At 38.9% G+C, this 25,591-nt stretch overlaps 2 protein-coding genes across 2 annotated transcripts in view; one reads left to right on the top strand and one right to left on the bottom strand.

Annotated features, from left to right (window-relative positions):
- The window catches only part of ABCB11 (ATP binding cassette subfamily B member 11), a 37,908-nt gene extending 29,831 nt beyond the window's left edge, over nucleotides 1-8,077 (bottom strand). The window contains exons 1-6 of the mRNA XM_069860986.1: nucleotides 8,002-8,077; nucleotides 6,848-6,869; nucleotides 5,991-6,039; nucleotides 3,810-4,051; nucleotides 2,476-2,563; nucleotides 1,404-1,537 (exon numbers count right to left, since the gene is read on the bottom strand). Coding sequence (XP_069717087.1) covers nucleotides 1,404-1,537; nucleotides 2,476-2,563; nucleotides 3,810-4,051; nucleotides 5,991-6,039; nucleotides 6,848-6,869; nucleotides 8,002-8,077 — 611 coding nt within the window. The remainder of the gene's footprint in view (nucleotides 1-1,403; nucleotides 1,538-2,475; nucleotides 2,564-3,809; nucleotides 4,052-5,990; nucleotides 6,040-6,847; nucleotides 6,870-8,001) is intronic.
- LOC138722696 (dehydrogenase/reductase SDR family member 9-like) lies at nucleotides 1,165-25,279 on the top strand. The gene is made up of 5 exons (XM_069861162.1): nucleotides 1,165-1,240; nucleotides 20,295-20,642; nucleotides 22,251-22,509; nucleotides 23,533-23,696; nucleotides 24,356-25,279. The coding sequence occupies exons 2-5, from the start codon at nucleotides 20,324-20,326 to the stop codon at nucleotides 24,580-24,582; spliced, it is 969 nt and encodes a 322-aa protein (XP_069717263.1). The 5' UTR covers nucleotides 1,165-1,240; nucleotides 20,295-20,323; the 3' UTR covers nucleotides 24,583-25,279.
- Nucleotides 25,280-25,591: the final 312 nt, after the last annotated feature.

Below are 25,591 nucleotides of genomic sequence, written 5' to 3'. Positions count from 1 at the left end.
TTTGCCTTTTCCTTTCCTCACCTCTATTATTTCCACCACCACCTCTTCCAAAGACCCTGGGCTACAGTGAGAAAACCTGGTGCCTTTGCAACGGCAGAAGTCTTTTATGCATGAATACTGCTGAGAAGATTATTATAGTCTTTTCCCAGAAACAATCATTCTGCCAGCAGACTCATTCACCTGCTCATTCTCGCTACTGTGCCCCAGCTGATTCAAAGGAGAGGGCAGAGATATTCCAGCTGGATAAAGCTATCTGGTAATGGAAAAACAGTATAGCTGATACAGCATTCACCCATCATGGGGCACTGAGAATTAACCGTATTGCCTTGCTGAGGGGGCAGGAACTCCCTTCTAGTTTCACTTCCCACCACCTCCTGATTTCTCTCTCCACGCTACCAGGTAGTTCTCTAAATAAGATGGGGGAGTGGGAAAAGTGAGCAGAGCTACTTTATCACCGCAGGCAGTGGGAAACCATGGCAGCTCTGTCACATGGGGGACAGTGGTGCTGCAGTTAACATCATTTAACTCCTAGGCAGAGGGCATCTGGTCTCTCTAATGCATTACCAATGCAGAAAAAAATGTCTTAAAGCAAAACAGTCATTACAGTTCTGTCACTCTTGGTTACTATCTCACCACAAGAGTAGAAGATCTGGGAACTCCCAGAATAAAAAGGAGCAATTGGCATTGAAGTTTAAAGTGTGAACTTCTCGGTTCATTGAAACATCAAATGAAACTACAGTCCTCTATTACACAATTTAGGAGTGTTGAGCTGAAGAACATGTTTCTGTTTCTTCTGGAGAATGTTTTTTGTAATCAGGAAGCTTTTTGGAGGCACAGGACCATGTTGTTCAGAAAAACAGGGAACTGTCATTTATTAGACAAATACATGCTCAGTTCATTGCTTTTTTTAGCCAGAGAAATTCTTCACAGTGGCTTACACTTATCATTTATTCTTCATTAAAAGAAAACCACAGAAAGTCATAGACCACTGGGTAGTGAGTAAAGGCAAATAAAATCCCCTTCAACTACAGAAAAATCTTCTGCAAATGTGACTACTATTATGCAGGCATGACTGAGAAATTGGAGCCATCTAGAGTCAGTCTATTCACCTCAGCTGCCTTCACCCTGTAAACAGGAACAACTAAGAAAAGAAGGAAGCCTTAAGCTCTGCTTTTCTCAGGGCTAAGTGTTTATCCAGGATAAGAAGGTTTCTCCATCTACGTTGGGTCCCTTTCTAAAGGTAGGTGCTTATATCTTCTTTAGCAGAAGAAATGCTCCCAGGAACATAGCTGTATTTTGTATTAGAAAGTATTTGTCAAATGCCTAGTTACTGGCACTCTGTTGTGTCTGGAAGGAAGTGCAAAATGTTCTGTGTAGCATGTTTTTTTTTCTAGATTACTTACTCAGAAATTCGGGTGTTCAGTTCTCCTACAGATGTACAGTCAAACCAGCCTATATCCATTCGCATTACTTTCCTGAAATAAGCTTTCCTGATTTTCTGAATCTGACGAGCTGCAGCCATAACCCAAAGGCAGATCTGTGAAGAGTATGATGTGGCTGATAAATTGCAGTAAAACCTCTCTATTGCCAACACGCAGGAGAAAGCTATTTGGCTAAAATGGGAAAGAGCAATTTGACTATTGATAAACTTACTATTCAGGTAAAATATATTCTAGATACACAGACATGATTGTTGTTTTATGCCGTTGATCTTTAAGTAATCCAACAATTTTATAAAGCCTCTGGATCAAGCATTCGTCTCAGTTCTGATAGGTTGACAGGAGGTGCAAGTTAAATGACTTGTGCTCTTATGTGAATGTCATACAGACAAAAATTTTTCCATCTACAGCTGCAAGTAATATAGGGATGGCAGCCATCCCACCTCAACAAAACCCTGGGATAGCTTTTAGGGAAAAGAATGACAAGTGATTTCTGCAATTATAAAAAGCTTCAAAAGCAGTAGACCCTTTAGCAGATTATGAAGGAATCACGCAAGCTTGTGGCTCATCTCAGTCAGAAGGATTGAACCATTACTACTGAATATGTAGGGTATGATTCTTCTCTAACGCTAGTTTTACACTTGTATTGCTCAGTAATATCTACATAACAAAACCACAGAGAATAACAGTTATGATGCCCACTGAGAATCTGCATGAACTTCAGCTGTTACTTTGGGAGGGCACATGGATTCTATAGTAACCACACTTGGGCAAGTATTTCTTGTGGTGTAAAAGGAGCAGCATGCATTCATCTTGCTGGGTAAAAGGTATCCATATACAAGAGTACGCATGAACAAATCCAAGGAGGTCTCAGATCACCAAAGCTAACCTATTTCAGCCGATAGAATGAGAAGTAGAAGTGTGGGCTCTGCTCAAATGGGCAGATGACTAAGCAGTTAAAGGGAACATAATTATTATAAACTTAATTATTTAGTGATTTAAACTGGGAAATAAAAATAGGGAACAAAATACTGACTTGGAGGTATCCTAACACAAGTGTGGCACAACCAATTCCTGCATAGTAACCTGCAAACCTGGTCATTTCTTGTTCAATGTCCAGCAGCCTGAAAAAAAAGGGGGGGAGAAAAATTTAGCAATAACATCTCAAGTTTCTTGCAGATTTCTAATGTGATGTTTCTTCAAGTTAACCATGTCAGCTGGGAAGTCAGCTTGTGTTGGTAAGAGAAGCTTGTGTTGTTTCCCAACACTGAGGTTGGTTTGCTTGTTCTGCCCGTGGCACAGAGGTTGGGCGCTGGCAGGTACCAGGAGGTGCTCTGCTCTGCTGTCCGGGAGCAGCCCTGCAGCCTCTGAGAAACCCCATGAGACTGCATGCTCTAAAACAGCACAGGAGACAGAGTGTTTCAAGGAAGAGCTGCCCAGCAAGTTTTCATTAGATGTTGAATTATCTTGGTTTATGCCATTATACCAGCTAATAAGACTGAGATTTAAACAGCATTTTAGACGGACAAATGAGGGGTGCTGAAGTCAGTTCAAGTATTACTTTGTACCATAAGCTTGCTAATCTGGAATGATCCTTTCTTTTAGCTCTAGTAGGAATATTAAATTACTCCTAATACCAGTGAAGGGGACTGAGTCGCTGCTGTTGCATTTAGATTACTTTGAAATTGGCATTTCAGGTTGTAATTGGTTATGCTTTTAGAGAAGTTCTTTAAAACATCCTGTGGACAGCAGATTTTATCCTGTTTATCCAGAATCTGGTACATTGAAATTTTAAGCCAAAAGGGGATCCTATGCACCTGACATGGTCTCTTGTGAAAAAACAATCATGCAAGCAGCTTAGGGGCCTAACACAGATATTCCGTACCATTTTTAATGCCTTAATTTATCCTGCCACACATGTAGTTGCTGCTTCAGAGGAACAAAAGTCTGCAGCAAATGCTGTATTCTATCTGCCAGACCCTCCTGTGGGGCTGGTTTGGACAACCTGGAGCAAGTAATTTGGCTCCAGTCACCAACATCTAGGAATCACTTTGCATGTGCCCTGAATTTCAGGGACCTTTAGATGAGTAACTTTAATTCTAATTAAATATCTAATTAAATGTCGCTCAGAGATTAGAAAACTCTTGGAATGATGCACTGAAAAATGAGCCTTAGGGAAGGTTACAGGTTCAAATATGGCTTTGACAGATAGTTGTATCTGAATGAAACATCTAGACTCCATTTATTATAGTTAATGGAAAGAAGCAAGCACTCTTACAGGGCAGTTCATATGACCTGCCTCAGACATCTCCCACAAGCTAAGATGAATTGCATCCTAGAAGCAGACGTTTCTCTTCATTTACTACTTACCCACATTTGATTGTGGCATTCTTTTCATTCTGATGGATACTACCATTAATCCACACTATGGTGTTATTTACACATATCTTGCCTGGGTCTTTAAGCTCTTGCATTTCAATATCATATTCAATAAATGTGTCTGCCATTGCACCAAACACAAGCAAAACAGCTGGCTGGGCTGCTCCATGAACAATAGCACAGAAACTACCAACAGCCATCATGAAAACTTCCACAGACGAAGAATATCGAAACTAAAAAGACAGAAAAAAATATGGTCTCTGTTAAGCGGCAGTCTTCATGTTGATGGTATACTGTTAAATGATTAATTAGGTGGATCAGATACAAAATCATTCCCTTTAAATTTGAGAATTATCTTCAGTACAGAAAGGAGACAAATCTAGTCCAAATGCACCCGTGATTACAGCTTCATAAATTGTTATGAGCTTCCTTTTAGCTGATAGTAGCATTGACCATTATCATATGATATTAATAGCTCAATACCATTCTACCTTATCATCATTCCAGAAACTAGCTAGAAGTATAAGAATAGTAACTATAATTAATATATATAGCCTGCTTTGCAGATTTCTTGTGGGGATGGAAGGAGAGGAAAGGGAGGAAAAAGCCTTAGGCCATCATGCAGAGCCTCTGAATAGAGTAAGGCAATTTCTCAAAAGTCTGGGGTTCTGTGGTAGAAAGCCAACCAAATGTCTCAGAGCGAGTTCTCATAATTAATATTCTAAAATGTGTTGGCTTTTAATCTGGGAGAAATGTATACAAATACGACATTGTCTGCAGTAGAAAAACAAGAATTGAGCTAAGTCCTATTACCTTACATTTACCACGGGCCAGGAGTACGCACACATGCAACTGCGTACTCAGCTAAGATACGGCAACTTAAGTTACCTTTGTCATGATTGTGAGAAGTCTGATTCTCAGTTTAAGTCATGCATAAATATATAGATCAAACTGTCCGTATAGGGTATCAGTGTGTGTATATATATGGATATGTGTGTTTGTATATATATATATATATATTTTGAAATAGGAGTGTAAAGAGGAATCATAGCCTGCTGAAGAACCTATCAAGGTTCTGTAGGTGCTATAAGGTGTCAAAGAGAAGAAAGTGTGGGAATTTCGAAGAAATATAGAAAAGGGACAGGAGAGCAGAGACAAAATAAAGGAAAAAAGTCAGTTTACATTAAAGGGAAATAAATTAAAGATTTTTCTACAGAAAACATTAGAAGAGAACTGCAGCACTGCCACTGTTTTGCAAACTGTGCCCATAAACAGTCTAGGAATTCCCTTGATGAGGAAAAAAAAACCAAACCAAAACCAAACATCACACAGAACATGCATAGGTATGTGATATCTAATCTCTCAGCACAACTGATGCAAACACACTGTGTTTACCAATTGCACTTTAGAAGTTAAACATCTGCATGAAACAGGAGAGAGAATTCAAGATTTCAAACCCTTCTGCTTGACAGACGTAGCCATTTGTGTGGACAGACTCTTCTCTCCACCCAACTAAGAGCTGAGATACTTAGACAGGTAGAATACAGACCACATGGATGTAACTTGACTGCCTCAGTACTAGTCAAGATCATATTCATTTGAATACATTACAGGCTAATTGCATAGACTACGCGTAAAACAGAAGTAATAAAACCTCTTAGCTGCATGCTGCAAGGTTGGACATCTATCTATTACATTAATTTTACAATTTAGATGCACCCTATGGGATTCTAAGACCTATCAAAGGCAAGACATATCATACAGCATTCTGCCTTTCCAGGTTTCTATAATTACCAACCTTCTAATAACCATGGAACAATTACAAGGGACCTAAATTTTCTGCCAAATATCACACAGGAAATTTTTTGCAAAAATAAGAATGAACCAAGGTCATCTAGATCCCTGCTGTGCATCTAAACTCTTTTGTCCATATCTACCTGTAGGTTGTTTAATTGACAAGTATGACAATATTGATAATCGACACCACGGTGACAAAATGACAAATGGTTCTGTTAAATTCCCATTCACTTTAATGGCAGTATTTAGTGCTCAGTGTTTTAATGCTTAAAAGTTTGGCTTAATTTCAGTTATTCCCCAAAACAACTGTAGAGATTAGTATCACTTATTCAACAGCACAATACACTAAATATTTATAGCCATTGCTTTCATTACCAGCTGAAAGAAGCCAACACGAACATTATTTCCTTTCTTTTCTGATGACCTTCAAAAACAGAAAACGTGAAATTATAAACTTGTATTTTAGTGCATATTTTGTTGTATATGCAAAGATAGTACACATAATTGAACTTAACTCACTCTTCACTTTTCTTCTCTGTAAAGGTTTCTTCATATGTATAGAAATTCCTAGCAAAAAGATAAGATTTTACTTTATTTTTTTATTATTCTCCTGGTTACTTCTCTGAATTTACATTTTACCCAGAGACTAGATATTTCTTTCAGATTTCTTTGGAACCAGTGATTTGATAATTCTTCTAAATTTTAGACAGGGGCTAGAACGGAGGTTAAAATGATCTGGAGGTTTATGCTTTGTTTTGTAAGGGGCTCATCAAAACACTGTTGCTACAATGTTGGTCGTGGGTTATTTGAGATCAGTTAGGGAAACAAATACCATCCAGATTGTTCGCTAGTACTTTCTTTAAGACAGAGAAAAGTTCTGTTCTCATTCCCTCTAATATTGTCTGCGTGTTCATATTGACAGTCAGGCCTCTCACCCTACCATACAGTTTTTTTTCAGAGCTCACATGACATATTACTATTCTGTATGATCAGTTAAAATCTAAAGGACTAGTTGCACCTTATTTTGCTGCCATTATTTTATATTTTTAAAGTTTTCTATGACTGTTTTGGTCTACCAGTATCAGTTGTAATAAATAAGGCAGTTCAACTCTTAGAAAACAGCTTTCATTAAACACTATATAGTCTACAAATGCATCAATATGATCCAATGACATTAACTTCTTTGAACATTCCTAGATATTTTTATAGTTCTGTTTGTGTGCATGACTTACTCTGATTTCTTGAAGCTGTTACCTGTTAGGGAAAATAAATGCACACTCTAGTTAATAATTATTGTTAAAGCACATTATCTTCTGTAGACAGGTGAAACATAAAATCCCATGGGACCTGATCATTCCTGATTTATAAGCATTATTTCTACTCATACATCTGAGCAGGGACACAAACTGACATGGGTCCAAAAATTTCTTGGTAAGTTCATATCAATTTATGCCTGCTTTTTCTTGAAGAAGTCATCTCAAATTCTCAATCCCCCAGAAGACAAAATGGTTTTCACTAAATAAATTATTCAGGACTTTTACCAAAGCTCAACTCATTTTTATTGCAAAATGTTTGCTAGTATTCAAGTAGTTCTCTTGGACATTGTCTCATCAAGGAATACTGCTCTACTGGCAGTTCATGCATGGTCCTCAAAGGAGAAGCAGTAGCTCTTTGCACTTGCCTTCCAACAACTTAGACACTGCAAATCCTGTGGAAGAGAGGCAGCTGTGACCCTGGAGGGCAAGATGAACTTGATACACTGTCTGTTCTTGAGATATTTTCTAAGGAACCGTAGCTTAGAGAAACAGAATTGTACTGAAAGATTTCATTATGCTGCAGGGCAACTCCTTAGTCACCAGAACGGATCTGAATTTAGCTCGCTTTGAAGCAATGTTGTTAAAGACAGCATACTTAAAGCACAGCTCATGTTGGCAGGGGCTTCAAAGAAGTGTCATCATAAGGGCTGATGTAGAAAATATTTGGGGAGCATCACTTGGGATGACAATGAATAAAGAGCTAGGTTTATGTTATACCTAGGACACTGCTGCTACATAGCAGAGAGAGGCTTGAAGAGGGCTATTTTATGAGGAATCAGTCATAAAGTCTTGCAGAAGTTTAATTATTGTCTGGATGTAATCTGTCACTATTTCAAGTGAAATAAAAATGCATAGTCTTTATCACTATCCAGCCCGATTGCTCTACCAATACATCTGATGAATTAAAAAAAAAAAAAGAGAACCAAAGGTAAAAAAAAGCACCCCACCCCATCGAGCTCTGTTTTGTTCAGAGCCCACTCAAAAGCACCTGCTTGCTCCACTTAGACCACCCACCACCTATTTGATATGCTCTATAAAACAAAAAGCTGACTGAAGAATAAACTTCTTACCTTTCCCATCCAAGTCGAAAACATAGTTATCCTCTCCTAGTTTCTTTATGCTACGCAGAGCAACAGGATCAGCCATTATGATTAGTTACTCAAATCAGAAATCCTGAAAAGGGAGGAGGGGGGACAGGAAAAAGAGTATCAGCATATGTTTTTCTGTGAACATACAACAGTATTACATTAAATTCCTGCTTACCTCAGTTTTGCCCTCATTATCACAGGGCAATACCACTGATTACAGCACAAGTTATGACACAATGTATGTCCCAGCCACAGTGAAACTATAGAGTAGAAAAACATCTCAGAGAAGCATGCCCAAGTAACCTTTAAGTGCAAGACCTCCTGCCCCACTGCAAACAGCCCTGTCTATATTGATGGTTGTATTAAAATAAACAAGACCTGCTCCTGCCTTGTGCCATCCTGGCTGGCAGCGGGCAGCAGGACCATGATGGGGAGCAGTCAGATGAGAAGAGGGATGGCCAGGGGGGTACCCCAGGGTCACACTGACATCTGTGGCATCACCACCACTAGCTGCATTCCTACAACTCTCGGCTGGGATGAGTGTCCCAGCAGACCTTCTCCTCTGAACAGGTTTATTCTTAACTGGTCACACCGACACACTGAGCAGATGTCATACATGAGCAAAAATAAGGAGACAAAGTTAACATCTTTTTGTTTTACAAGCCCTTTTGTGAAGCAAAATCTGCTGGTAGAGCTAGTTCGGACCAGGCAGACATGGCATCCAAGGTGGCATCTGGAGAAAAGTGCTACAAAAGCCTTCCTCAGAACATTCCCTTCATAACCAAAGCCATCTCATCTCCACCTTTGTTTAATGTAATACAACCCGAAGCATAGTTACAATACCTTATTCCAGTCTCTAAACATCAACATTTGTATGTTTATACTCCTGTATAAACTTCTCATAACCCCTGGTTCTAAGCACGTCACAACACATTCAGATATCAATACTTTAATGTCTTATACACAAATAACAGAAATATTCTATATAAAAGACACATTTCCACCGATTAGTTGTGCTACATCACCCAAACTCCCAGCCAGCTGAGTCTTTCCCTATTTAGCTTTCTAAAGGAACCACTTCTTTTCTGCTAATAGTATTAAAACTGCCAAACCCCTTTGTATTGGCAACAGCTGTGTGATTACCTGCTGTTCTTTACAGGTGGGAAAAGGCGAGCAGCAGCTTGCCTCTGAAATTACCAGAGGATGAAAGAAATACACCCATTCCTAGACTGGAGCAACATAATAGAAACCAGTACAGTGGTTCAGGTTGCGTGTGTGACTTAATAAAATCACCTCCCATAAAGTCCCAACCTTTCCTTTTTGTTATGTTTCACTCCAAACTGGCTTTCAAGAACTGCTTACTCCCAGTCAAGCCCTTCTCTTTTTTAACCTTTTCTCCTGAATTTTACGTGTACAACCCTGGCACATCACTGAATCAGTAAGTCAGGCTAGAAAGACCAAAGTCTCTTGATTAATTCTCAACATCCAAGGCAAAGTTAATCTAGTCATGTCTCATTTGAATGAATGTTTATCAAAGATGCCTGAAGAACTACAGAAGCAATTACTGTTTTATTATCCTTATTGCTAAAATGTTTTTCTAATGACTAGTCCTGAATCTTACTTGGCATAATTTAAGCCTCTTACCTCTTGTACATTCCAACAAGGATATGGAATATAGTAATTCCTTTCCACTGTGTAAGTAGGCTGCATGTATTTGAATAATACTAGAAAATTTTCAGATGAAGAAAGCGACTCATTCAAATTTCCTTTGTGTCCTCCAGATACTGGCATATCTTTCTTGAAATAATGAGTACATAACAGCACCACAGCACCAGTCAGAGTAAAGGATTTAACGGATTATATTCTTATTGCAACCCAGTATGATATTTGTTTTTTTTAACAGGAGTATCATATTGCTGACTCAATTCTGTTTGCAATCCACTGAAGCCACTCATATTTTTGCAAAAAATTTGCTACGGAGCCAGTTACTTTCCCAACTATATTTTCACAGTTGATTACTCCTACCTGTTATTGTCCATATTTAATCGCCCCAATACGCTTCAGCCCATTTTAAGTGTTTGTTAACGGGATTTTGCTTTCTAGTCATGTTCCAACGTATCTGCTGTCTGTCCTACCTGTCTTCATCAAATTTAGTAAGTGTATTCCTCATTGTGTAATCTGCATTGCTATCAATATTATTGTATTTTATCAGAAGCAAGACAGACTTCTGCAGGGCTTCATTCAGTACATCCATTCAATTGGACATTGGTTCAATGATTACTACTCTGTGGATGTAGTTTCTCTTGCCTAAAAGTTTCTGATGAGCAGAGATTCATCCACCCATCAGTAAATTCTGTCCCACTCACTTTCTGTGACCCAAATCCTTTCTTTAAGTAAATGAGTAAAGCCAAATCACTACTGCAGTAATGAAATGTCTAGCCAGGACTAGAATAGTCACTAAAACATAAAATCACAGGAGTTTTTACTCATCTCCACATACAGTGAAAAAAATTACAATCTTAATCATAATTTTTCCATTCTCTCAGACAGATGGTAAATAGGCTGAACAAGTTATGGTACTTCCTTAGTTAAAGTTTCTACCATGTGCATATTTCCACATTCTCTTTCTACCTTTTCATGTAACAGAGAAAGCATGTAACACCTGCTTCTGACCAGAAAGGAAGGAAAGCATCATATACATACCACTGTCTCACATGAGACCTATCTACAAATCATTAAAATTAACTTCAGCTGGATTTGCATCAAGCACATGGAAAAGGATTTAACAAGGCCTTAATTTCCAGCTGACATTATTCAGTTTATATTGAAATAAATGTAGCTTCCAAAAAAGGCAAGCATATAATCCTAGCAGCTTTAAGTGCCTTGAGACTATGATTTCACGGAAGATGAGAGTGATGATTTTCCCCAAGCGGGGAAAAAAATTCACTCACTTCTTCAAAGAAAACACAAAGCTTATTCTTCTCCCAACCTCCTATCTTTTGCTGTGCCTGATTGATTGAAATTGTCTGAAACAGATTTCCAAAACCTGTTTGTTAGAATCAACCTAAAATTCCAGAAGTTTATTAAGAAAAAGTATGTTTCTCAGCCAGCTCATTTTTGGCAGTTTTATCAGTGATAACATTCTCAAGACACTTCATAGTAAGCCAATTCGGTTGTGAGGTTGGAACTACAGATCTGAAAACACAGACATTTTGCTCTGTTTACAAAGACATATGACAGTGGTAGCACAGACTGTGTAGACCTTCACAGTGACAGGGTTCTAAGGAAAATATAATTTAAAGAAACAATTGGCCTAAGGCTGGCCAGGTTTGTTTTTTACCTTAAGTATATGTTTTTAGGAAAGACATGGTCAAAAAAAGACGAAGAAATTTCAAAGAAATCACAATGTTTGTATCTTTGTTAAACTTTTCATATTTTTGGTTCAAATGGTTAAATCATCATTGGCTGAACTAATAACACCCAGAAGATACCAAATGCAAGCATATACTCATATTTTCTTCTGCAAGAATCAGTTTACAACAATCGTAATTTTACTAGCAATTTGTCCTTAAAAATAAAGACATCATTATCTTCCACATCTAGTCCTGATTGCTTTGCACTGCTTAGCACACAATTAATAGAACTGTATAAGCAAAGTTGATCTAACAGACAAACTACTGATTTTACATTTAAATCAGTGTAATTGAAAATGTCACCTGGGTTATGAAAATGTGTTCTGCTGGAGTAAAGAAGCGATGTTGCTACCTGTTCTGCTATCAAGATAAGGGCATTTTTTACACACACATTCCAGCATCTTTAAAATACTTCGCAACTTCTTCAGAGTTTAAACCTATGTAAATTTAGTGATATAAACCATTTGAACCATAATGCTGAATGTGGCTCCCAGTGAAAAGCTATGAAGTAGTTAAAAAAACATCCCCATTGCATTTCTGCTTCAGAAAGATAATGGATAATGTTATACTACAAACTGACCAAGGCAAAAGTAAAGCAAAGCAAAGCCACTCTCTGCCTATCCTCTTTCAGCTATTTATCATTTGACTTTGCAATCATAACATCTATAAAAATTTTGTAAAGCAACACTATAAAAATCAATCTGTCCTTTAAATGCCAGTATCATGCTGGGAATTCTAATTTCAGTGCTTGCTCTGACATTGTATTTTAATGCTATGAAATGTATTTTGCAACCGATTTTTTTAAGCCTGAATGTTGATGCAATTTTGAATAATAGGAAAAGTGGAAGAAAATCCACAATGACTGATAAGAGTTGAATAGGGATTTGAGTTATGAACACTTGCTAGAGCTAAAATTTCTGGAATGATGTTTTATTGGAGAATAAAACTGTGACTGTGCCATATTTTTTAAAGGAAATACAATTTTCCCATATTTTCTAAAGCTCAACACATCAAGTACTACCCTCATACTCTCCTGTTCAGCAGGCATCATTCATTAGCCAACTTAAACAGTTTAATACAGCAGATTAGCATAGCAGATTAACGTGATGTACTAGGATAGTAAAATAATCTTCCTCAGGGTCTGAATATTTACTGGAGGATCACTTACAATGTCTTCAAAAATACTGTTGCTGTTGTCTGCATTAAAAATTATTTAGATAATAGAAATCACAGATAATACAAATCCTAAGGCATTAGGTCATCCCATCTACCCCTGTGTGCAAAGTACAAACTAGGAGCAGAGACCTCAGAAACTGCACTAAAGTGAACTATCATTTTACTTTAACGAGTTAAGGTATGACCACTGCATTTTTGATAAACAAAAATCTTTAAGGAACTCAAAATACAGATTTAGACAACTAATCCTTGGAAAATGCTAGCAAAAGCACATATCCTATAGAATGAAGTAACATTAGGACCTGATCCAAAGCCCTTTGAAATCTTTATCTAATCACGTCTTAAGTCCCATCAGATCTTTATTTAACACAAAGAGGGGAGGTGGAGGGCTGGAAGCACTGTCTTTCATTTTTATTTAAAAAGAGGTTCTTCAGATATTAATGATAGCATAGATTAAAAAAGACATTTTGCTTCAAAATGGAACTTGAAAGTCTTTTTTCTTCAAACAGCTCTGTTCAAAAAAAGAAAACAAAAACACAAACCAAAACCACTAACTATGCAAACGGCATTTAGCATTTAGTTTAAATTGTTCTGAAGGAAAAATATAAGTACCTTTTAGTTCAGAAAGCTTTATCAGTTAACTCTGAAACATTAATCATGATAAATTTGTAACTTACCTGTGGCTATGAAAAATCATGTATCATACAGCAAATTACAAGGGTCCTGTTCAATAAATCAGTGAAATACTCAATTTCACATCATTTTTTCATTATTCTAACCCATTTGTCAGAACTGAATCTTTAAACTGGGCACTGGCTGTTTGCACCTGGGTCAATAACCATGCGGTCACAATGGTCAAAGTTCACTGACATCTAATGGAGGGTTTAAATTTGACTAATGTAATCTCATAACATAAAGTCAGGGTACTTGGAAAGCAATTATACAGGAGGACACCAGGAGGTTCTCTGGAAAAAAAATGCCTACAATGAATGTACAGGAAGAGATTATTCTAACATTATTTTATCAGCATGAGTATAGAATTACTTCATCAGCCATGCCATAAATCAGCGTACGCTACTGTCCGTGCAATAAATAGCAACACTAGATGAATAATATGACAATCAGTTCAGAGATTAAGCTAAATTCAGATTAGAAACCTGTTCAAAAGCTCTTTTTTCTAAACCATAGGTTGTCCTTATTCCTGTGGCTTGTACTATTTTACCATTCTTCCTTTAAAATGAAGATTTTAAAACCTAGAAGCTCCTGAGTAGTAGTGAATTCTCATGGAGATGAGCTTTCCATGGAATTTTCAGTAAAGGACATTGGTGAGAACAATGCTATAACCTCAGCCAATGTCACCATAGAGCTTAGAGGGAAATGGCAAACACAGTTTGTTCCCCTCCGAAATGAGTTCTCACTACAGAGAGCCCTGGCTGACAGGACAAGATGAAAAGATAATGCTTGTTAGCTCTCCTCAGGTCTTCTGCACTTATAAATTTTCCATGATAAAGCCTCATGCACAAAAGTGCACCACAATTACGTGTAGCTGAGCAGAACTCCATTATGCTTATTTAGCATCATTTCTGTGTTCACAGTAACAGCATAATCAAACACAAACCTGCTGTACTGTCCCATTTTCTCAACAAAAAGAACTCTACATCTATACTAATGCACACAGCATAGCTCTGAGAATAATACTGTCTGAGATAACGTTACAGCGCTAATCATCTTGTCCACTATGTAGAGCCAGAGATAAAAATATAGTTACTTGTAGCACAAGTCGCAAGAATGGAGAGGCTGGAAGAAAAATTATATGGTGGAGTAGAACCCTGTTTTGCTTTGTTCTCTCCTCACAACTTCTTCAGGAGCAACATGGTGAAAGGTCATGCAATGCCTTTGCTTTTCAAGGTACTCAAGCAGAGTTCACACTTGGCATGCAAGGAAGTCCAGCCAGATAAGGCTTGGCTTACCAGAGGCAGAATATAATTTTCGCTTTACACAAATTACTGCAGTCTTTTCACTTTAAGACTTTGCTCATCTAAGCATTCAGAAAGTGTGTGCAGAGCCTGTTTCACACAGCAAATGAAGTTGATCAAGGCAGTGATGAATCGGAGCTGAGGCCACAGGCTAACCCAGACTTTTTGAAGGACCCTGCTCCCTTCTAAACCTCCACTTCTCTCAACTCATGCTTACAAAATATCCTGAATAAATTCTTACCTGACTTTACAACATAGGCCATAAAAATGAATCTTTGCTGAAAAAAACATCTGTGTAGACCAAAGTGAACAACATAAAGCACTCTGTTTTGGTCCCACTCCCACAGTCACCTTCCCCTTTTGCAGCTGCTAGTAGAAAAACTAGCCAAGTCCACTCCATCTCCTCAAGCCCTCTTGTACTTTGTTTCCTTCTTATGATCTGGCAAGGGAAAACTCAGTTTCTATCTACAGAGTCAGCCTTTCAGTGAATGAAGAATTAGTCACTGAACTAAAACAACAGAGTGGAGGACTTCAGAACAGCAAGAAGACTGAGGACAGATGCACCCACCCTTGAATTCTCATAATGGACACATGCAAAACCTCTGGATTTTGGCAGGTTACAGATAGTATCTAGTTCACTAAAGATAAGCAATACTGTCAGGGCAATTCCTCTTAGTCATGGTCTGAGTTGAAGTGAAACCTTTTTTTTTGGGTACAGCTCATGTCATTTTAATACCTCTTTGCACAGGAAGAAAAAGATCACAATTCATTGAGCCAAAACCAGTAAAATAACTGCTTCTTCCCTCAATTTGAGAAGCTGGCTTTTCCAGCATATTAGCACTCCAAATGAAGTCATCAGCTCTTCTCTGGGTTTCTTCCAACTGTTCGCAAGAACAAGTGAATAAAAATGAATCTTAGTTATTCCTGGATAGATAATTTCTCTGTTAGAAATTAAAGTTTACATGCTCTTTTGGCACAGGACTCTTCAGCTCAAAGCTGTAATCTATAACCTACTGATCTTTATTCCACTATTGACAACATCTACTAGTAGTAATCAAATAAAATGCTTCCAAATCTTCCTAAAGATAGCCAGAAATTTTGCCCTAAATGCTCACTGCTATGCAGGAGTAGGCGGCCATGGTTGTCTACCGGGCAAATAGGCTCCATCTGCCACTACAGGCTGAGATTCCAGATGACCAGTTTGTTTCGGTATTTTGTGCTAAAGTCTGTAAGCAACTAGAGCAGTCTTGACTTTCTTGCATGACACAAGGCATTGCGCAGACAGCTCTTATATTTCATTAATTTTTTAACCATTCATAGCCAAATTTATCTCTACAGCTAGCATATAGTTGTTCCAGGCACAAGAAGCCAGGATTTTTCACTTGAGTGTAATTCCCATCTTAATTGTGCCACTTACAGTGACAGCATGTCAGAGTGTCAGAAGTGTAAGGCAGATCTTAATATCATAGCACACTTCTGCTTCTGCACAATGCTTTATCTTCTTGTTCTCTGATCCTTTGAAACTCTACTACTCCTGGGTTTTGAAAATACTTTTTGTTATTTTGCTCCATATCCTATTACAATTTTTCCACCTAAATATTGTGAAAGTGAAAGTAAAGTGAACTCTAAGCAAAAGCAAGTTACATCTCTCTTTCGGTACCCTGATTTAAGATAAGGAACATTTGAAATAAAGTAGACAGAGTTTGCAACTTGAAGCATTAAGCAGATGACTTCCACATCTGTTCTTGGAGTGTCACTTGTTAAATACTGTTTATGAAATTAATCTAAAAAAAAAATCACACTTAATAAGGTATCTAGAGGACATAACCAACAAAATCAGGCTGGCAGAGAACATGCTTCTCTGTGGCTGAGACTGGAGGAACAGGAATCTGCAAGAAAGTTCAGTCCACACACACAGTTGGTCAGTTTGGCAAGTACACACCTGCTGTGTCTTCATTCTTTTCTTGGCACCACAGCAGTTATACAAACATGACTCAGCATTCACTTTGTACAACGCAAAGTGAAATTTACACTGATGTTACTGATTTGGGATTTACACTATTAAAAATGGAATTATGTTAATCCCATGAGGTACATATGTACATTTTTTTCTTCAGTCCAGCATGACTTCTAAAAAGTTACTGTCCTTTCCAGAGATCTTTAGCAAGTTCCCTACACAGGAACCTCCTTTTTGCACCTAAGAGCAAGACTTCCTCTTTTGACGTCTGGGTTTTATCATTTTTGCTGCAAGCAAAAAAACTGTTCGCTGACAAGAAGTCAATTTCCTTTTTTTGCAAAACAACATTTCTTCATATTAAAAAGGGGAATAGCAGATAATTTCCTTACATTGAAGTAAGGAAAGTACCTCTGGGCACAATGAGGATGTTTCTGTGACTTTCTTTTGTTGTGGAAAGTAAAAAGTCTAAGCAGGTGATTGTAGGGAGCAGATACCTCCAAGTGGGAGGCTAACACAAAGAAAGGAAGAAACTTATTATTTCTCCCATGATCTAAATCATGATCTGAGACAATAAGTCACAGTATATTTATTTTTTGGTCACAAAAACATGCTGTACTGAAACTGCAAAATACCATCTGGAGTGTGTCCAGCAGGGAGGTGGGCAGCAAGGGACTTGCCTCTAGTCTCGCCTCGTTTCTATAGTTACTCTCTCACCATCTGCTCTTGGAAGTACCAGAAGCAGGACACGCACTCACTTATCCTGTTGATCCTACACAAGTCTGGCAGCCAGTAAGGATTTTTTCCGTTCCAAGCAGTTGTGCAAATAAAAATAGCAGAGGTAGCAACAAAACTTCTAAAAAAAAAAAAAATAGAAGAAGAAAAAAACCTCTAAATTTTAAATGTTAACTATAACAGCTATATCAAAATTAAGTGATGAAATGAGTTAAAATTAAAAAATTATTTCAAAAGGATATCTCTGAGAGTGCCTGCCCCACCCTCTGGGCCGCTGGCCCCACAGTCACTTTGCCTGTTCCTGTCAGAAGATGACATGTCCATGTGAGCTACCTGTCCCCTGTGCCTCTGCTTTCCCAACCACTAAATGACTCATTATTTTCCCTCCTGGAAGCCACAGAAAAATACATTATTTTTCTTGATAAGCCCTCTGGTTTTCTTCTTTTTTGGTTTGTGGTCCCTATAAAAATCAGAGGTAGATCTTTACATTGCAAAGCCAGGCCACTGTGAGCAGGTGCTGGACAAGTCGGTCTCCCTGGCAGGCTGAAGTTGGAAACACAGCCTGTACAAGCATTCTGGCTGAAAACCTTGTAACTTCAGCACTTTAAGAATTTGACATAAAGTCCCACCAAACCACTGATTAAAGTTCACAGGGACCAGAAGCTAACCCTGATTGTCCCAAGTCCCATGCCAACTGCCATGGCAAAAGCAGACCTTTTCCCTCAGTCTGCCTGCAGTGGCTTTTGGTTTTATATATTGACCAGATTACAGAGCAGGACAAAATTCTGGTTTGTTTTTGTTAATTTAGTACTTATACTTTATATCTACTTTATAGTTGACATAGGTCATGATGAAACACAGTTCTGTCTCCCCTAGAGGGGCTCTTTCCAAGTGCTTTCCATGCCTGGGTCCTCGGGTTGCCAGCATGGCAAGGCTGAGGTCAGGGGCAGGCAGGAGTGGGAGGGTAACCTGGTGTGGAAACAGTGAACATAGAATCATAGAATCACCAGGTTGGAAAAGACCCACTGGATCATCGAGACCAGCCATTCCTAACAAACACTAAACCATGTCCCTCAGTGACTCGTCCACCTCTCCCTTAAACACCTCCAGGGAAGGTGACTCAACCACCTCCCTGGGTAGCCTCTGCCAGTGCCCAATGACCCTTTCTGTGAAAAATTTTTTCCTAATGTCCAGCCTAAACAGCCCCTGGTGGAGCTTGAGGCCATTCCATCTTGCCCTGTCCTCTGTCATCTGGGAGAAGAGGCCAGCACCCTTCTCTCTACAACCTCCTTTCAGGTAGTTGTAGAGAGCAATGAGGTCTCCCTTCACCCTCCTCTTCTCCAGGCTAAACAACCCCGGCTCTCTCAGCCGTTCCTCATAAGGCCTGTTCTCCAGCCCCCTCACCAGCTTCATTGCTCTTCTCTGGACTCACTCCAGAGCCTCAACATCCTTCTTGTGGTGAGGGGCCCAGAACTGAATACAGGATTCGAGGAGCGGTGCCTTCATGCAAGAAGGGTCGGTCTCCACACACCCCTGGGAGCACGCTTGTCCCTGGCACTGATGTGCACCAGCCAGAGACTTACCAAACTGTTATTCAGCTGCCAACAAAGGAATATGGCAACTCCAGGCAGAGCAAGGGTGTAATAGAGAGAACTGTAATTTTAATAAGTGTTGCAGGAGAAGGAAAGCCAGCTGTGGCACCAAGTCTGCAAATGGACCAGGAAATACAACATGAGAAGGGCAGTTACCTTACCACTTCTTCATACTTTCTTCACTACTGATACTGCAGAGGAACTTAAGCAACAATAAGCACTACCTCTGCATTACAACTTCTGCAAATCCCTGGGTGACTTCCATCCAGCACAAGAAGTCTTATTTCACCAGCATAGATATTTATATAAACAACCACCATGAGCTGCCACAAGGCTTGCAATGAAAATGGAGATACATTGGACCACATCAGAGCAGAAGGCAATGCAGCATGCAGAAATTAAAAGCAGTATTCCTGTTCCTATTATAATGCTAAGAACATGTCAGGTGTTTGTAATTACTTTCTAAATTAATTTTTACCAAAGCAGAATTTGGTCATAGTAAATGCAACTTCATCATATCTTGCCCCGCAGAGATGGATTGTCTATAAGCAATCTCTAAAAACATCTGTACTCCTTTAAGTCTATTTATAATTATTTTTTGGTGAATTGCATCGGGCATCTCCTGTTTTCCAGGCCATGAGGGCTCCTGAAACTGGACTGTTTTCTTTAAGTGGAATTTCATCAGCCATCGATAGTTACTTATAAATTCACTGTTAAGTCATTTGGAGTATAATCCCAGATGTGCAGGCTCTTCCTAAATTTATTTCATGGTATTGATGTTGCCACGCTACCTGACCTTCACTCCGGCAGATGAAGTGCTCCAACCCTCACCTTCCTTCCCACACTCAGGGACCACATGCACAGTCCCACAGCCTAGCTGGTGGGAATTTATTACTTGAGAAGCAAAGAGGCAGTACTTACTACCCTCTTTGTTGAGAGTCTGGCACTAATAACCACAGGTTTTAGTAAAATGAAGTAAATAAGGTTTGCTGTCTAGCATTGCTTCAGTATCCATGGTACCAAGAAAGATTCTGGGTCCTGCTGTTCTTGCTTGAACTTTTGTGGCCAGCTCACCCCAGTCTTAATTCTTTAATTTTCTATGAACTGACACTAAGTTCAGACATTTCAGTTCATTTCCACGCAAATATTTCATTTTTGCTGCTCTTTTCTAGTCAGTGTTTCTCCCAGATTATGTTCAATCGGAGCTTACTAACCTGGCAGCCATAACCTTATATGCATTATTCATCGTAACCAGTTCTCATTTCTGCTCAAGGAAGGATTTTTGTTTGTTTTAGCACAAGGAGAATGATGCTCTGCATTTCTGAATTATGCCTGCTTCTCTGAAAAGCTGCAGCTAGCTAACTCAAGAAGGGAAGTCAACCAATCAGCAGTCCCTTAAGAACTAGCAGCTTTTTTTTTTTTTTTCCAGGAGAAGGTGTCCAGAAGACTTCAGTCAAAATGCTTTTCTACGCCTTACTCTTTCTTGGCATCGCCTCTCTATGGTGGTGTTGGAGGGCAAGAGATGGGATACAGGTTACAAACCTCACTGGAAAATATATATTCATCACAGGATGTGACACAGGATTTGGAAATATGGCAGCAAAATTTTTTGATAAAAAAGGATTCCGTGTTTTTGCCAGTTGTCTGACTGAAATAGGAGCCAAAGAGCTAAAAGCCGTGACCTCAAAGCAGCTTCAGACAGTGCTGTTAGATGTGAGAGATTCAGACAGCATTAAGAAAGTGGCTGCATGGGTCAAAGCTGAAGTTCAGCCAGAAGGTGAGTGCCAGGATATCTGTCTTACAAAAAAAAAACCCCAAACAAACCAAAACCAAAAAAACCCCACACCAGGCAATAGACTTTCCTGAAAATACCATTCTCATTCAGAGCTTATTTTATTGGCATTTGACTAGTGTGTGTGCATGTCACCTTCCAGAAACATGGAAGAAGATCTCACTAGAGGGATGTTTTATCTAGTTAGTAGTAGATAAATATTTGGGAATGTGCTCAAAACATCAGGCTTATTGATGCACATTGTCAGAACGGGAATCCAATTCCTAGAACCTTCATTGAGACTGTTTGTACTCACATGCATATCTGTGTTATGGCACGAGTGCTCAGCACCTCCCATTCTGCATTACCCAGCTAGGGAACAAATTAAATATATTCCACTTAACAAGCTCAAAGAGACTTTATTTTAAACATTGAATACATGTAATAAATGACTTGTAAGTAATCACTCATTCTATCTAAAGCAAAAATTACATATGAACTCTATTGCAGAAATCTGAATATAACTATTCTTAAATAATTCTTGCAGATAATCTGAAAAATAGGAAAATCCCGTATCTCCAACCCTATAAATTGTGCAAGACAAGCTGCTGCTTCCATTACTGATGCTAATTGATTTCAGTAGGAGTGGCATTGCAGTCCAGTTCACAAAGCCCAAGATCTTACAGGCTGTATTCTGCTAAATGAGCCTTAAATCTGGTCTATTATGATATGCCATAGTACCAATTATACTTAATACTAAATTCCAATCTCCATCTGACTTTTCATCTCTTCATGAAATTGCTTATAGTTTGACAAATTGCTTTGCTTTGTTTCAGGCCAAAAGTGATTCCTTGTGCAAGGAAAACTGAGTGAGGTCAGGCTAGCAAATTATTCATTCATACAACCCTAACAGTTGATACAAGACAACTAGTTTTACATTTATTTATTTTCCCCTCCCACTTCTGAGGGCTCAGAAGTGTTTCTCAAATCAGTTCAGTGGTTTTCCCTGCCTCAACCTCATTTATTGGAGCTGGCTGTTTAAAAAAAAAAAATCCTTTCCGTTTCCAGTCAGTCAATGTGAGACAGAAATTCTCTGCTACAACAAAAACATCAGGGAGGCGGGGAGAAGAACAGTGGAAGCTACACAGTTCCCATCTTGTTTTCAAACCTCTGAGTTTAACATTTTTTAGGGTTTTTTCTTTAATTTTTTTTTTTGTTGTTATCAAGAGTTCTTTATTGTTAAGTATCTCACCCATCTCAGACCCAGGGCAGGATGCTACCTGTACCAAGGACCAGGTGTCTCTTTCTTGCTAGTTGCTCTTACCCATACCTGGTGATCTTCTACTGCCCTTTCTCCCACAGAAAGCCAATACCACCCACTGCCCAAAATGCTGTGGTATAGTGAATACTCTACAAAATGTAATGGAAAGTGTGGTGATAAACCCTGGACACTGAGAACAAAGCTGAATGCTGCAGGGCATTTGCCAGCAATTCCTCCAAATCTTTATTGCCCTCTTGGTCCGTCATTGATTTTCTATGCTCTCACCTCGTTCAATTATTCTGAAGCTTTAGGTGAAAACTTGCTTCCTGACTTTCTTCTTTTTTCCCCTGCAGGTCTCTGGGGACTTGTCAATAATGCTGGAATTATGGGGACACCAGCTCCTACAGACTGGCTGGATATCGAGCACTTCAGAGAACCAATTGAAGTTAACTTAATTGGACTCATAAATGTTACAATAAATATGCTTCCCTTGATAAAAAAAGCAAAGGGAAGGATAGTAAATGTATCCAGTATTGGAGGTCGCATAGCATTCAATGGTGGAGGCTATTTTCCTTCAAAGTTTGGGGTGGAAGGATTTAATGACAGCCTAAGGTACAACACTCACTATGTGGAAAGACCTTTGTTTTTTTTCTATAAGGTTCACGTACTAAGTAAAAACTGGCACATGCAGAATAGAAGCTGATCCTAACACTTGGTATAAAATTGAAAAACACTAGACACTTAGGACTAATTCTTCTTGAAAGTGCCTTTGCTCAACATATATTATGCCACTTTTGAATACTAAGGTACAAAGCTTTCTGGGTGCACAAGCTGTCCTCAGGTATTACTGTGGCATAGTTGGTAGTCTTATACATCCATAACTAACCTATCTTAGTGTGCACAGAGGCCTTATTGCAAGGGAAATTCCACCCAAGGGAACTCAGATATCTTAGCAAGATAAATGTCATTTTCCTAATTTAAAAGTGCTCCTAGAAATATACAGCAGCTGCCCAGCCAGAAAAATATCCATACCATGAGTTATTGCACGGTAGTAACATTTGTCTAAGCTTTGTTCTCCAAAGTGTCTTTGATTAATTACACCAAATATCAGAGAAATCTGGAGAGCACAGCAAACTAATCCTGGGGAGCACCGTGGCTTCTTTTTATAATAGACAGGGAGCAATATACACTGCCATTTTACATACCAATACACTAAAACGGGGCTGACAGATGTCAGATGGAGCCAGGAAGAACTGAAGAACTGTAACAATCTGGAGCATCAGCTAGAGCTCAAGGTTCCCTAGGACATGCAAAACGGCTCTGCATACATGCATTTAGGCAGCCAGTCAGCCTTGCAGACAAGTCAGTTAACTAATGAACTACTGCAAGGTGAAGCAGCATGGCAAACACACACTGTCAGCTACTGCGCAATCACTGCCCAAGCATGTTCTCACTCTGTAGAAGCAGGTAAGATAGTTCATCCCTCTTTCCTTTAGGGAAAACACACTGAAAGCTCACAGTATTTTTGTTCTGTTTTGCCATGTAAGGACAGAAATAAAAGCATTATATGGAAGAAAATCCCACAGAACTAATAACAATGTCTAATGTGATTAAATCATTTGGCTGTCTTTGCAGGAGGGATATGAAAGCTTTTGGAGTTAAGGTTTGTTGTATTCAACCTGGACTCTTCAAAACATCATTAACCAATCCAGCAAAGATCATGAAAGAAAAGGAGGTTATTTGGAATAGGCTCCCCCCTGATATTAAAAAGCAGTATGGAGAGGAGTATTTTCAGAAAGGTGAGGCAATTTCCAGACATTTGTGTCAAAACAATCAAGCTTCCAAATAGAAAACCTTTCATCTGATGATATAATCAATGTGCCCTATGTATTTTTCTGCCATTATTGTTTGTTTATTTAGTAATCAGATAGGGATCAATTCCCTTTTCTTCTGCTAGCCCCACTGGTGATGAAGCCATACAGGAACTGTCTGACAGACACTTGCTAACCCTGCTTGAACAGGGGATGCTTTTCTTTTGATCCTTGGACTTTTCTTGTCCCCCAGTTTTCTTTTTTTAGTTGTGTTTCACAATTTTCCAGAAAGCAATTTCCTCACAGGAGACTCATTTACAACTACAGCATTCCTGTGTCACTTTGCCTCTTACATGGTTAGATTTATTCTAAGCTGCTGTCAATGCTGGCTGGCTGTCCCAAGACCATACAAGGCTCAGGTTTGCCGTGACTGTTCCACAACTAAGGGTAATAGACCATTCTTTGGGTTAACCATATTACAAAGTCATTATGGGACTTGGTCTTCAGAAAATGCTACAAATTCATATGTAGGGAAAAGCAAGAAATACCAATTCTTAAATGAAATTGCGCTGATCAGTGTGGGGGGAAGAGTTAAAAGTCACCTTGCCTGGTTGTCATTGAATGATCTTCTTTTTTGAACTTTACAGATGCAGAAAAGAAAGAAAAGCTGTCCAAGATCTGTCTTAACAAGGACATTTCACCAGTTGTTCAGTGCATGGATCATGCCCTAACAAGCCTCCACCCACATGCCCATTATGTTGTTGGGAAGGATGCTAAGTTGCTTTGGAATCCCCTCTCAAGAATGCCAGCAGTTATACAAGACTTCCTACTGCTGTGGAACAGAGCAGAGCCTGCAGCTTCCCATGCAAAGTAAATGTTTCCCATTATATTCCCCATCACCAACAGGGCCGATTCTATAAGATCTGTCCTTTATATCAACATGATACAAACTATACATGAAATACAAACATGTTCCCTGTACATACAAGAAATATACCTATTTCTCTAGTATCTGTTATTATTAAAAAAATACGTTATTTCATTTTCAAAGTGTAAACCAGAAAGAACAAAGCAACTATTAAACTTTCAGGAATTAATGTGATTTTTTAGTTCCTCCAACTTTAAGGTCCTCAGTTTGAGAAAGCTTGAAGGCTCCAGTTTTTACAAAGATCCATAAAACAAAAGTATCCCAGAAAAACAGAAAATGGGGCTTTAAGTCCCTACAGCAAGAAGAGTTCAGCCATCTCGGGCAAAGAAGGGAGTGGTAACATGCTCTTCCTCTGGGAGAAGTGAACTTTTGCAATATAAACTAGGAAAGAGGGCAGAAAATTCTCGTAATTTAGAAAATTCTGCTTAATTTAACAGCGCTCCTATTCAATTGGAGGCCAAGTAAAGTGTGGTTGCCTTTCCTTGGTACAGTCCTAACTGCAGAAATAGCAATATAAAGTGGCTAAGTCATTGAGCTAGTTGGGATTCACGTCTTTTCCCACTCACAGGACTTTGCAGGGCTTAGGTGAAGCATTATCATGGTCAGCATGCCCAACACCTGCAATTAAGGGAGCGAAGAGCTGAGCTGTTTTTTCTTATAAAAAAAATAAAATTTCTTGGCGTAAAAATAATAGCCCTGTGTTTTGTGAGGTGCTGAATAATTTCTGTGGAGAGGTGCTGCTCTTGTTCAATTCTTGACACAAGTGCCTGTTAGGACAGCTGCACTGAAATTAATCATGGCAAAGAGCTTGGGAACTGCAGAGGCTCCATGTTGAGTCTCTAACTACATGTTGCTTAGGGAGCCCACTGCCATGGAAACTATTCAGTAATGAAATAAATGCTTTCCTCCTGCTGGTGTATTTGCTGTGACATTATCAGGCTAAAGAACAAGTTAC

The sequence above is a fragment of the Phaenicophaeus curvirostris genome, chromosome 7 (assembly GCF_032191515.1).
Source record: "Phaenicophaeus curvirostris isolate KB17595 chromosome 7, BPBGC_Pcur_1.0, whole genome shotgun sequence".
Lineage (NCBI taxonomy): Eukaryota > Metazoa > Chordata > Aves > Cuculiformes > Cuculidae > Phaenicophaeus > Phaenicophaeus curvirostris.
Note: the sequence above shows the minus strand (reverse complement) of the source record. Positions and strands in the feature narration are given on the sequence as shown.